The following is a 13,598-nucleotide window of genomic DNA, read 5'->3' as shown; positions in this document are numbered from 1 at the left end:
AGAGCAAGCCAGGCTCATCTATGCGTGCAAGTGGTCTGTTGATTTAGCAACTGGGATGAGACAGGGTAGTGTGGTGGAGCAACTCTGTGTTTGCTCCTGGAGCTCAGCAGCCAGCTCCTTGCCGGCGATGTCTGCTACTTACCGAGATGAGCTGCGTGAGGCACGGCTGATTGTTAAGAGCCTACGCAGCCCTGAGCAGGCGTGGTAGGCAAATCTCAGCTGTGCCTCATTAGCATGTTAGCGCTGAATGGGAATCAGGCTGAACATCTTTTTATGAGGTGGATTTATGAGATGAATCAAACACTTCATATCTGAGTGTGCTAATACACCAAATAATTTAGTCCTAACATTGCCTGTGTATAGTTGTTTATAATGAAATTATAGTGGTAGGAGAAGAGATGGGTTTAATACTCATTAAAACTCCTGATTTGATATCGAACTAGGACTAAGAAAATTTAAATAAGATCCTCTGTAACTATCTTGAGGAAACCTCATATTTAACCACTAAACTTAGCATTCAAATGTGTTTAGGAAAACAACCAAGCGTACCAATTCCAGATGCACAAAATGAGAAGTAATATTGTGATTTCAGGCTTCATAGGACTACAGTGCAGCTGAACCAAACAAGAGTTAAACAAAACCCCACAGAGAAAATTAGCAAGAATGCATAGCTGTGCATTTCCAAGGAACCAGTCCTGGAAAGGGCTCAGCATTTTCAGCTCTGCTCGCTCGTAGCAAACATATTGGCAAGGCTTTTGGAAGGTATTTGCACCCGGCTTTGGCAGTGAGACATGATGGCACGCAGCAGGGTTCAGGATAAAAGACTTTAATATAAACATGTCAATGTTTGACTGTATCATCAATACTTTACGAGCCCACGGGAAGTTGCTTACAATTAACCTGGTGACCTTGCAGTGCAGGCTGGGCGACTCTTGGAAGCCAAGGCCGAACACCCGGATCCTGGTGCAGCCAGAGGCACGGACATCGCAGAGGCCCCCGTTCTCCAAGCCTGTGATTTCCACAGCTTGCTCTGAAAAGGTGGGATAGATATAAAGCTTTAGAGAGTAGCACTTACACACTGTTCTGGTTTATCAGAGATTTTGTCGTTAGTTTTCCTGGTTGTTTTGGTTTAAATCTTTTTCCATGGGGTCTGCCTTGCCTCCCTGTGAATTTCTCGTGAAAAGAGGAGCAGCAGTTGTCAAAATGGGAAGCAGCAAATCTCCACCGAATAATTGCCCTCTGCACCCAGTGCTGCAAAATGTATCTGTGAGCATGACATGGCTCATGGAATCAATTAACTGAAGCTGCGGCTTCGTGTTAAAAGGTCTTTAGCTGCAAATACTTCTGCTGACCCAGGTAACAGGATGGGAACACAGCTGAGAGGACAGGGGTCATGCCATCGCATAGAGAAACATGAGAATGAGAAGTAGAAATACCTGAAGATGACCATGCCACCAGGCTCCTCATAACGTGAAACAGCAGTGCAAAAGACCATCCTTTTATTTTTTTCAAAAGCTGTGGATGCAATAAAACTAATGATCCTCAAAGGAACGCTTGCTTGCGAGGGTTAAGTCGTTAATGGGTGGCACCCGGCTCTGCAAAGTGTCAGCACAAAGGTCATGCACCAGCTAAGTTTCACTTAAACCTCATATTGAGGCCTTAAGTAGGGCTGAAGTGACTTACAGCTTGTGCTGCCCCTCTTACAAGGTCGAATTTCACCAGTTTTAAAAATGTTTCATGATTATCAGGTAAAGTTTTATTTGTGTTCTGTTGAACTTTAGGTATTTAAAATTGCTCGTTGCTTTCAATTTGGAGTGATTTTTACGGAACAAAAATGCAAATTCGTTGGATGGCAGAATTCATATCTTTACTTTAGAAAAAATGTAATTGGACAGATATTTGCATCAGCACTTGGATAGCACAGCACTCAGAAGGTCTCTAACATCCTATATCAATAACAGCAGTCAGTCAGGATTGTGGTTTCGTAATTTTATTGATAGTATTTGTAGTTCTAATGGTCAGGAGAAGCCACTATGATGACAAATAACTCAGAGCAGAGAATTTATTTCTTGTTTCCTGAACAATACTTCATAGCAGGGGCATGACCAGGAGCCGTCGGAGGCATGTCACTCACCAGCACCATGCACTGCAAGCTCTCTTCCTTCTTACACAGTGGGGAGAGGCTGCTCAGCTGTTGCTCTGCCCTGCCCCATCACCACTGCTCTGCCAAAGCCGTATTGCCCATCAATATTCTCTGAGCTAAAACTCTATCTAAAACTCTCTGCATCACCTGGTATTTTAGTGGTGCGTTGGTCGAGCTCTGATTCAAGGGGTAAAACGCCCTGAGCCGAGCGGAAAACCTTCCCCAGTACCTCGCTGTTCCTTCAGGGCTCTGCGGTTTGAGCTGTCCCGAGGAGCAATGCAGTTTAAACACTGCGATCCCACCAGACCGCAGCCCGTAACAGCATCGCTGCGTGACTCCCGTTTTTCCGGAGAAGGGAAGGAAAGCAACATAAATGTGAAAAATAGTAAAAAGACTTCTTCTGGGCTTCTGAAATGCTTTTAGCTTCTCTTTCTTTTATATTTTTTTTTACTGATTTTATTGCAGCAGTATTAGCAGCACTGTTGGACACTTTGCAATATTTACAAGAACAGAAATTTTTTATGGCTTATCAGCATTCATCAGTTAGTTGTGGATCCCAGTAATGTACAAAACTATTAGTCAGATATAGTGAATGGTTTTGATAAATTGCCATCTTCTGTGGTTAGTGCATAAAAATTAAAAAAAAAAAAGGTTCATTATATTGTTTGTGATATTTTAATAGTTAGTACCCTGTAGTACTGAGGTAGCTGGGATTGCATTAACATTTCCATTATCATTGCAGATTTTCAGGCTTCTGTGGGTGAAGTAAAATCTCCTTGCCTGGGAAGTGGTGCGGCACAGGGGTGTGCTCCTGCAGCCCTTCCTCTTCCAGGTTGGTTGCTTGTCGATGAGCCCCATGTCCTTCCCCGCGGGTTTCCTTATACCTTTTAAGAGCCCCCTGACACTGCCGTGACCCCGTTGTGTCAGGGCCAGGGCAAGAATATCCAGCCTCAACGCTTTTTGAAATGATGTACACTTTGTATTTATTTATGTAATAAATACATTTTGTATTTATTTCCCTCAAGCCATTCTGTACACACTTTTGTACAACATCCTTAAATTGATCTAAATCTGGAGGAAATGTGTCGCCATACATGCTTTGGATATCTTCTCTCAACATTTGCCATGTTGTGGGTTAATCAGGATGAAAATGAGATTTCTTTTTTTGGTGAGATGGGTGAAAGGCTCATGGAAGAAAAATGCAGCTTGTGTTTTCTATAGTTTGATGAAGGTGGGGAAGAAGGAGGGGACTGAGCTGTTGTTCGAGTGGGCTGTTTTCTGTTACCTCAGCTGGCCGTGTCAAGCTGTCTTCAGCTGGGACTGCTCTAACAGGAGGAATACACAGCATGGTTGTGTGGGAGACCATGTGTAATTTAATGCTCTGTTCCTTGATTTCTGGCCAGCTGAAGGTGTGGTGCTGATGAGCTGGTGGAGACCCCATGCAGATTTTTACCAAGGGTTTTCACAGGGGGTTTTGGGAGGAGAGGAAGAAGAGAGAGAAAGTCTAATGGAAAATGAAGGTAATTACAATAACTTATTTTTAAACAAATTGATATTAGAGTTCAGACCTTGAACCTCAGTATAGACAATACAACATTTTTTTAAAATGGTCTTTAGTTTTAATCTAAGTGTTTTTTTAAATGCGATGTTGCATTTAATGGGCATAGGGATTTTAGGCATTCGTTTGTAATGTGGTTTTATGTTGTCTTTCCCTCTGCCTTCTAATTTTGTCGTATGTTAGCCAGTTTCAGTGAAACATGGAAGGTGAAATCTCAATGGCTTTAGCTTCAGAAAAGTCTCATGACAGACTAGCTGGGCACTCACCCACACAGATCTTGCTTTTGCTGGAGGAAACAGAATCAAGGTTCGGCTGTTGTGCCTCGCTCCCCGTGTTAGTGGATGGGTCGCTCGTGGGCCAGAGAGGTGGAGACAGGAGAAGGAGACATCGGAGACCCCAAAAAACCTTAGCAAAGGAGCTGCAAGTAGTTCAGGGGAAGTCTGGAGTGGAGAAAGACAGGAGCAAAGGAAAGAGCTGGGGAATATCACAAAGGTGAGAGTAAGGGCTAAAGTGCAGGTATCCAGGGAAAGCGGAGGTCATGGAGACCTGGGAGGGATATCTGATGTCCATAGAGGCAGGAGAGAAATCTGCGGGAAATCAGGCAGTGCATGGAACAAGCTTGTGAAAAGTATGATCTGTTTGAACATTAATAATTTAGGACTGTGAATGCCAAAATACTACAAAATCCAGGACAGAACATCCTCCTTCAATTCTCTGTATGGTCTGTAGGCCAGAAATGTACTTTGACTTTTACTTGTATATTAAAAACTGATATAGTCAGGGTAGAACCTGCCGCTCAGATGGGTGCCAGGGTGCAGTCACGTCACGGAGGAGCTGGGTGTTCACATCTGCTGGCTCAGACATGGGCATCCCAACGCATTTCTAAAGCTTGGTCTGCACACACACCAAGTAAACACACCCAAAATGCATCTGTCCCCTGGTAGAGCATTGCACTGGGACACTGATGAACAGCAGGAAGTGCTGGGGAAAAAAGTAAAAAAAAATCTCAGGTTGTAATGAAACTGTCTTGGAATAAAAAGGAGAGAGGACTCAAGATGAAGGTTGCATCTAAAAGGCCCCCAGACCTCAGGCAATTAAGCAGAAGCAAAGGATCTGTCCTGTGTGGTTTCCAACGCTTGTGTTGTGCCTCCCTTGAGAGACAGGGACCCTCCCGGTCCCTCTACTTTAACCTTGGTCAGAATGTGCAGGAAAACATACTAAGTATGCCAACAGTGTTGACAGCGTGGTTTCTTTCTGTAAGCATTTACACGAGTCAAACCTGACAAGGAGCACAGGCTACATAATAGACTTTAAAAACCCTGCATAATTACACGATTGGTTTTATAGATATTTGTTGTAGTGTATTATGTGCATAAGAAGCATGCACAGTTGTAGAAGTAAAGTGGAGACAGTTGAACACAAAATCAAAAATCTTGCCAAACTACACTGACTAAGTCTTACTGGTGGATAGATATGGCTCATGTTGGGTTTCCACTTCTGCTTAGAGAACTATCCTAGCACAAACATTCCTCTGCAGTGTTTGAAAGCTACACATGCAACTGTGGGCTGGAGCAGGTGACTTGAAATTAAAACTGGCAAGAATTTTTTTCAAATAAAGAGAAGGAAATGTACTGTCCTGCTTTTCGTGATCAGGATGATAAATAAGCAACCCACGTCATGAAAAGCAAACCAAGAACCAGATCAGAAATGCTGGATATGGTCACAGCTTTGCTGAAATGCAAAAGAAAATTGCCCGTATTGTACAGGTGCCCTGTCTTTCAAATCACTTAGCTGGCTGAGCAAACTGCTGTGCCAGAGCTTGCCGGCGTGGTTGTGGACATCCAGCTATTGCAGCTATGAGGGTTCTGGATCAGAGCAGACTGATGCTTAGTTACCTCCCAGCTTGGACAGAGCAAGTCTGAAATTGCCTCTATTCAAATACATGCACAAATATTGTATTTCTTTCTTTCATATACGGGGTTAGTACAGCAATCGTATATACAGTTATTGAATGCATTATTCTGGAACTCATGCTATCTGTAACACAAAGCTCATTTGAAAGTCCTCCCTAAGAAAAAATATTAGCAGCTATATACTATTTGCCAGGAGTTTTGTACATCAGTGACCTCCCTGGCTTCTAAATGAAGACTCTGTTTGTCCCTGCTTCCAAAGCCAGTTCTCAAAGAACCAGAGTTTGTCATAGTACCAAACTACAGATCTCTAGATGACGTGGGGTGAGTCTGCTTTTCTGCTTTGGTGCTCTCTGGTACCCAGGATGGGTTGCAGAAGTGAGCCATGGGAGAGTGTGGGAAAAGCATTTTGCAAGTACTGACCACGTGTGAGAAATGGACTGGCTCAATTTCACACTGAAAGCATCCATGTGCTGCAACAATATGGTAGATTATTTTTGCTTTAGAAAGCTCACTATGACATTTTATGTCTATTTGATCCTTCTATTTTTAAAAGGCTTGCTAGCAATTTACTGTAGCAGTAGAAAGGAAGTGCGCTGTTAGCTACAGAATATTGCCTCTTTTCTAGATGGCCTTGTTAGGTGGTAAGATGGAAGATCTGGTTGCGCACTCATGGCATTTACTCGCTACGGATGGCTGCTGTGATGCTACTCAAAGGGACTGGGGCACCAGGGTGCTCACGGGTGTCAGCGTGGTCCTGCCGTCGACCCTAGTATCCAATTAGTTATTTTTAGTAATCTTCCCATCTTTGCACTTACTGAATTAGAGTACGATCTCATTATTACACTTTGAGTTTTATTTGCAATAGGTTGAACATTCTGTACTGGTAGATGGTGGGTTCTTTACACAACATAAAGCAGGATACAAAAGCGTTATAGGTTTGCTCTTTGGTCAGTTTAAATCAGACCTTAAAACCTGCAGGTTTTAATTCTATAGCTCATAAACTGTCATGAATTTGTTATTTATCATGTGTGCATGTGTGTGAGTATTTGAGAAAGGAGGCTGGTTGCTCAGGGCTTTTTTTTTGTTTTGGATTTAACAAGATTTGAGGCTGAAATTTCCTGCGGTACCTGCAAACTGTCTGATGTAAGGAACTTATAGGTATGCACTTGGAGTGTCTGGTTTTGGTCAGACATACAATTCTGTAAACGTTTCTAGCATTTAATTCTGTATACTTCAGAAAATGGTTTTGTTTAGCTACATGTTTCACTGAACTGCTTTCACTGCTTTGCATTAAAGCAAATAAACTAATCACCAGAAAAGACTAATCTCCTTGATCTGATTTGCAGGGAATAGCATGGATCACTGAGCATGCAACCTTCCATGTCCCTTATCATGAGGCTTTTATATCCTTTTAAAATTCGGTTTCTATTGACTTTGTAACTATCAAGCTAATAGCCCTCCCGCTCAGCCAGGCCTGTTTTGAATGGAAAGAACTGGGAGTTAAAACAGTAGATTCAGGCTGGTATTGATATTTGCCTTTTCAGATGCATGTTTATTACATCTGCACCATCAAAAAGTAAACTAAAATTGCTATGAAAAGAAGAAAACCTTCAAAACGAGACATGAAGCTTGTCAGTCCCTGAGAATTACCCACAAATACATTTTATGTGACTGGGAAAAATGTGTTTTCCATCAATATAAAACAGAGTACATAGGTGTTGGTCAGGATGCATCAATGGTGGGTTAGGTTCACACTTCTTTTGTTCTTTTGGTTCTTAACTATGTTCCTTCTGTAAATTTTGTATTTATTTCTTACTAAATTTTTTCGATTGGAGGTGTCCATTCATTCTAAAAGCATGAGAGTGACATTTTCAAAAGCAGGTAAGTCCTATGTTCAAAAATTCATGTTTTGACAAGTAATCTCAAAGCCTTGAGAATTACTCATTATGCCTACTCATTATGCCTTTTGTAATAATGACCACTAATGCCACCTTTGTTTTTAGCCTGAAAAGAATATGTTGGTATAATTTTTTATGGACCAGATCTGTAGATTCTGTAGAATAATTTTATTTATATAAGATGCCATTATTATTAGGATTCGTAGCTCACTCAGATGAGGACTAGTCCTCTGTAGATGTCTGGGAGCAAGAAACAGCATGTTTTGTTAATAAACATTTAAATGATGGGTTTTTTCTAGTTTGGATTCAGTATTAAATCATAAATTGGTTTAATTAGGAAAAAGCTGAATAACTGAAACCAATAATATGTTAAATTGCATAATATGTATTTTCATATTTAGTCTTTATTTTTCACTAAGCTGAGGAAAAATTTGATATTAAGTGGAGACAGCAGGTCTCAAAAGAAAGGTTTTCACTTTCAAGTTATATAGAACTTCTTTTACAAAGTATTGATATCTTAGTGAAACTTCTTGAGTGTCAGCTTGGAGGAAATAAGAATATATTCTCAGTATCTTTAAGCTCTATGTAAAGAATGCAATCCCAGTGGAATGGAAGCAGCATATTAAAGTGTGTTTTATACCGCAACAGTATCTAGAGATCTGCATGAAGTGTTCCCTGCTTTGCAGAAATTATTACTGAAGAAAAATGTATTTGATAGAAACAGTTGAGTCAGTTAGCTCCTGAACTCTAATACTAATACACTGCCTCACTTACTGTCCGTCAGCTGTCAAGTGAACAAGTACATACTTGATGGAATGTGGGGGGCATCGGCATAGGATATTTTCAAACCTCTGTCAGCTGGCTAGATAGGAAAACTCAGCATTGTGGAATGGAAAAGGCAATAATTAATATGAGAAAAAAAGGATAAAACAAAAGAGCGTTTCTGAAGAGACCTAATTTTTTCTTGATAATGTAGATTTCATCAAAGCAATGGTAACTGTGACTTCTTTAATACTACATCTACCAAAGTCAGTGGAATTATTATGATCAAGAGGAGAATTAAATCCATTGGCTTACTATATGAAAAGAAAAAAAGCTTTTTAAAGAATAATGCCATTTAATAATTCCTTGTTTTTTATAGTAACAGCACTCTGTTTTGGCCAGAAAAGTTTAGGAGTGTTAAGTATGGTGTTAGCTGGTTTTGCAAGCATGTTTGACTCTTCTTTTGAAATACAGTTTTGAGAAATTGATACAAGTATTTGTTAAAGTGTATTGCATCCTCTCTACCATATAAAGTGTTTTGCCATGTTAGTGAAAAGCTTGCTTGAGTTTTTTCTTTGTTTACTATTCTAACCACATTTGAAAACCCGATCAATTCCTGTGGAGAGGATCAGACAGAAATTCCACAATTTCAGGTAACTCTGTTTCTGAGGCCCTTACAGTGAGATAATTGTAATTCTCCCTTGAAGGTCTGGTCACATCAGCACCACAGGCTGGTCGCAGAGACGGACGCTACCACCTTCACGTACAGCGAGTAGTATGTTTCTTTGTAGATATCCCGGTGACTGAAGAAATTAATTGTTTTTCTTTGAAAAGTCTAGCATGCATTTTTTACTTGCATAGTCTAGTTTATGCATGGAGAGCTGCTGTTGACCCAATACACCCCAATGGCTCCGTCTGCGCTGTTGTGATATATTGCGTCGGCAAAACACATATTGCATCTGCCAAAAAGTATCCAATTACTTGACAGACTAACAGCCCTTATACAATCCTTATGCCACCACGATCTGGAATTTAAAGACCACTGAATTGATAGAAGTGGGAGAAACATATTTATTTCAAAGTCAGCATGTTCCCATACAAAATCTCCAAAGCAGATGTTTGATGTAGAGAACTGAAATACTCTGTCCCCTTTCACCTGAGGATCTCAAAACAATTTCAGTCTTTTCTTTAAATGTCTCCCTCATGTTTTGTCCTTGAAGACAGAAATTAAGCTTAGAAATAAAGCACAGTTACATAGGGAGTGAGATTTCTGTGATACATACTTCGCCCTCAACTTGCATGACTGTCCTGATTAAAGCTCTGAGCTTGTTCTTCCATAGGGGAGAGACATCTTCATTCAGAAGGCCCCACCTGAGGAAATGTATTAGCTGACCCCATACTGTTAATCAATATAATTTTTTTTTTGTTTCTAATAGTTGGTGCTTTAATTAATATTATTTAATTAGAGCACACGAGCGAGACTCAGCCCAAGGCAGTATGATAAATTCAGAAAGGTCTATATAGTCATTCTAAAAATAACAGGATGTAATTCATGTAACTGCTGTCACAGATGAGTCTGAGGGACCTGTGTGTTTATGGTTCACAGCTCTGAAAATGCAGTTGGGTTCACAGAAATTCTTAATAACTCTACTGAATTTTATTGATACGGAAATGGGATATCAGTAAGAGCGTTAGGTAAGTGTTAACTTCTCAACTTCTACCATCATTTTTGCTCACTTTGATTTCTTTGCTGGCTATTTTTTTCCAGAACTTTCTACATAGAAATTTAAGCTTCAAGTGTCATTACTTTCCTGAAACTAATTTGTCCTTATTATTCCTCATTACCTTTTATCTTGTAATTGCTCTTTAGAGCTTCATACAATCTGCATATTACATCCTTCTACGTGTGCTTTACTAGTCCTGATTTTTTTTTATAAGCAACATGGTCAATATATACAAGCGGTAAGCACCAACCTGATTTGCTATCTGCGGTAATTGGATTCTGCATTTAATTACAGGTGGTAATGACATTTTAAGCACCTTATACAGGTGTTGGGGGGGGTTATGAAATGTTAAGCAACATTAAGAAAGTCTCAGCTTCTGGAGCATTGCCAACTTTCAGAGGTGCCTTTCAACTCCAAATTGCAGTTTTCATGTGAGGATAATTATAGCTCTGGCCACCTGGACTGCTCCTGTTGGAGTCAGCCAGAGCAGAGGAGTAAGCCTGTCTGCAAGCCACACTTTGCATCTTCTCTCTTTCTACGTGTTTACATTTAAAATGATTCCAAATATGCTATGGGTTGTGTTCTGATCCCCAAAAATACTACATGGCTGTCTTTTTGTGTGTGTGTGCTGGTCAAAACCAGTTGCAGAATACATTGTTCTGCCTTGGCAGTATAGCTGAGATTGGGTGACCTTGGAAAAGATATTTGAATTATGTTGATGGCCTCTGTGATCTTGGGGGAGTTTTAATTCATGTCTATAATTCCAGCCTGAGAAAATTAGAAGGAGATTTGTTTTGGAGCTAATGGGAAAATATATGGCCAGTGAAAGGAGTTGCCTTCTCCTTCATTACTCATGTAACTTCTCCTGGAAAATAACTTTTTGCTAACAATGGCACTTACGAGTTAGCATTTCCAAAATCAACGTACGTTCTTCTGTTTCTTCGGTCCTGTCTTTTTAAAAGAAAGTGAAAGAGGCAGCAGTTTTATATGTCCTGCGGAAACCTAATTCAGTTCTTAATTCTCTGCCTTTTTTTTCCCTTCTGACAGAACCTCTGCTTATTAGTACCACAGCCCAGAGGCTTATCGCTCCTCTGCTCGCACAGTGCTGACCGCCTGTGCGCTGCCAGCTGGGTCGGGATGCCTGAGCTGCCAGTTCCGGGGCTCAAGCTCTTCCCGCTGGAACACGCAGCTTTACTTCTGAGACTGATCTTAATTCTTCATCTCTCATAGCCCTTTCTGGTGTGAAATCCTGGCTTTAGTGACATCAACAGGACTTCGGTTCTGAAGACTTCCAGTCTTTTGAGCTGCTGTTTAAGAAGCACATCATTACTGTGTGATACTGGAATATTGTTCCCTGCAAACAGGTGTTAACCTCACATGCTGTCTATGTAGAACATTTCTGCCTATGAAATGTAAAAACAAGCAAATACCTTTAAAAAATGTTGTGAATGAAACTCAAAAATCAAGAACAGCTAAAGGTGAAGCTCACACTAATACTTATCTTGCTTGTCTGTACCAATTAGCTAGCTGACCTTTTCTAAGTATTACAATGTCAGAGTGATTGGCGTGCCAGAACTAAGATTTTAGTTCTCCTTGTAGGGGATCTGACCTCTGTCTGGCTGTATAGCTCTGCCTAACATTGCATTTACTAGATCAGGTATTTTTATAGATACACTGCCTCTGTACTTTTTTGTATATATAGAGAGAATATTCTAGATCATTCATAAATAAATTCATAAATAGTCTGTGATATGTGGAGCTCATTGCAATGCATCACATTGATTCACTGTAGACTGTGGCAGTACTTTTCGCCCTCAAAAGGTAATGCTGAAACCAATTTCTTGTGCTAAGTCTTCTCTTGGCTTCTCTACAGTTACACTGAAGACAAAGGAGAAGATTCTGCAAATTAAGCATGCCAGTTCTTACCTTGGTTTTGTTTTAATTATTCTGGAATATTTTTTTTCTCAATTTTGCTCAAAGTCAGCTTGAAATTCAAATGATCTCCATCCCATTATCTCTGTACCAGTAGTACAAGGGATGGACTAACCCCGTGGCCAGGTCCTGCTCACTGCTGGGTGCTGGTGCGGCTGCCTGAGCTCTCCCCTCCCAGCACGTACTGGTGTTTCACCACCACTCTAGCATTAGTCCGTAGAGGATATCTGGGAGACGAGGAGGAATGAGTACTAGAAGACACATTCTGTTCTTAATTTCTTCTTTATCAAGTATGCTTTTATGTCTACTATCAAGAATTAAAACCAAATTATTCACATAAAATTACTGATCATCCTATAAGGACGTAATAACATAATACCATTCCAAACGGTTCTCCAAAGTATCCTAAAGCTGGAGAAGATTATTCCAGGGGACTGGATTCAGAGCCTTGTGTTTTTGACCACCCTGCAGACCACTGCTTTTCCAAAAGCACTACAGTCAGCTCGGTTTCCAGGGTCCAAAGCTCTGACTTCGGACTGTTGTTAGCCAAGCATAAACCTTCTGATGTAAATGAGAAGCTGTGGACAAATTTAGAGTCTGTTGTTTTTAATGATTATGGGCCTCTGTCAGTACTTAGATGAAGAGGTGTTTTCTGACATCCAGGTCAGAGGTACATACTACGTACGCAGAAGTAGCATTCAAAGATTTTTGCACAGACATAAGGCCAAATACTCAGAAATTAATATAAAAGAAAAGATAGCTTTAATCACTGGTCTTCACTAAAATCTTGGCGAGCGTCCACTGATCATGCTGAGAAGCTAATTTTCAATTTTATATTTCCCAGTCTAAAGGAAACCCTCTCTTTAAAGGGACTGATATGATGGCAATCTTCAAACCCCTACCACCGACATCGGGGGAAATTCATACCGCCTCCAGCTCACCCAGCACGTGGAGAAGCTGAGGACTCTTCTGGCAGCATGCTTTGGGAAAAGTCAAGCCATAGCAATTTATGGAGTCAAAGGTATATTTTCTGAGTGTTTTGCATTTGTGGAACCCGTGTTACAGAAGGTATTTGCAACTCTCCTGATGACCGTTTTTCCCATTTGTAAATATTGTTTTAGGTTGTTTTAGGTAAATTTGGTCAGGAAATGGATTCTCTTTATTATTAGTGTCTTCATTTTGGGGGAAAAAAACAATGAACCAAACCAAATACAGCCAAACAAAGAGGATCCCTTCTTTAATAAACAAACTCTCAAAAATGTTAATGGATTTTTTTTTCATTAATCAGTGGGCAAATTTTTTTTAAAGTTATATTTGCTTGAGCAGCTGCGCTTTTTTCCATTTTAATGAAAAACAGACTGTAAAATATTTTGAATACATATTTTCTTTAGGATGTGGAACACACAATGAATTACTAAGTAGTGTTATTGTCTAGAAGGATATTTGGGAAACAGCAGTTCCTCTTTAAGACCCTAATTTTCATGTGTGAAACAGCTCTGAGGTTTCCATGGGCTAAGGGCTCTATCTGCGTGAACCATGCTGCAGGTTCAGAGTTTTACCCTGTACAAGCTGGAAGGTAGATTACAAACAGAAAAAACTAAATCTATATTTTGCAGAGAAGATTTTGGTGATTAAAGTTAATTCCACTATCCTTACTAACAGCCTGTT

General features: G+C 40.2%; 1 protein-coding gene across 1 annotated transcript in view; it reads right to left on the bottom strand.

Annotated features, from left to right (window-relative positions):
- Positions 1 to 13,598, bottom strand: part of LOC104333270 (von Willebrand factor D and EGF domain-containing protein) — a 193,618-nt gene that overhangs the window by 88,622 nt on the left and 91,398 nt on the right. Inside the window, exon 12 of the mRNA XM_075430952.1 lies at positions 894 to 1,030. Coding sequence (XP_075287067.1) covers positions 894 to 1,030 — 137 coding nt within the window. The remainder of the gene's footprint in view (positions 1 to 893; positions 1,031 to 13,598) is intronic.

Source organism: Opisthocomus hoazin, chromosome 9 (genome assembly GCF_030867145.1).
Source record: "Opisthocomus hoazin isolate bOpiHoa1 chromosome 9, bOpiHoa1.hap1, whole genome shotgun sequence".
In the NCBI taxonomy this organism is placed as follows: Eukaryota; Metazoa; Chordata; class Aves; order Opisthocomiformes; family Opisthocomidae; genus Opisthocomus; species Opisthocomus hoazin.
Note: the sequence above shows the minus strand (reverse complement) of the source record. Positions and strands in the feature narration are given on the sequence as shown.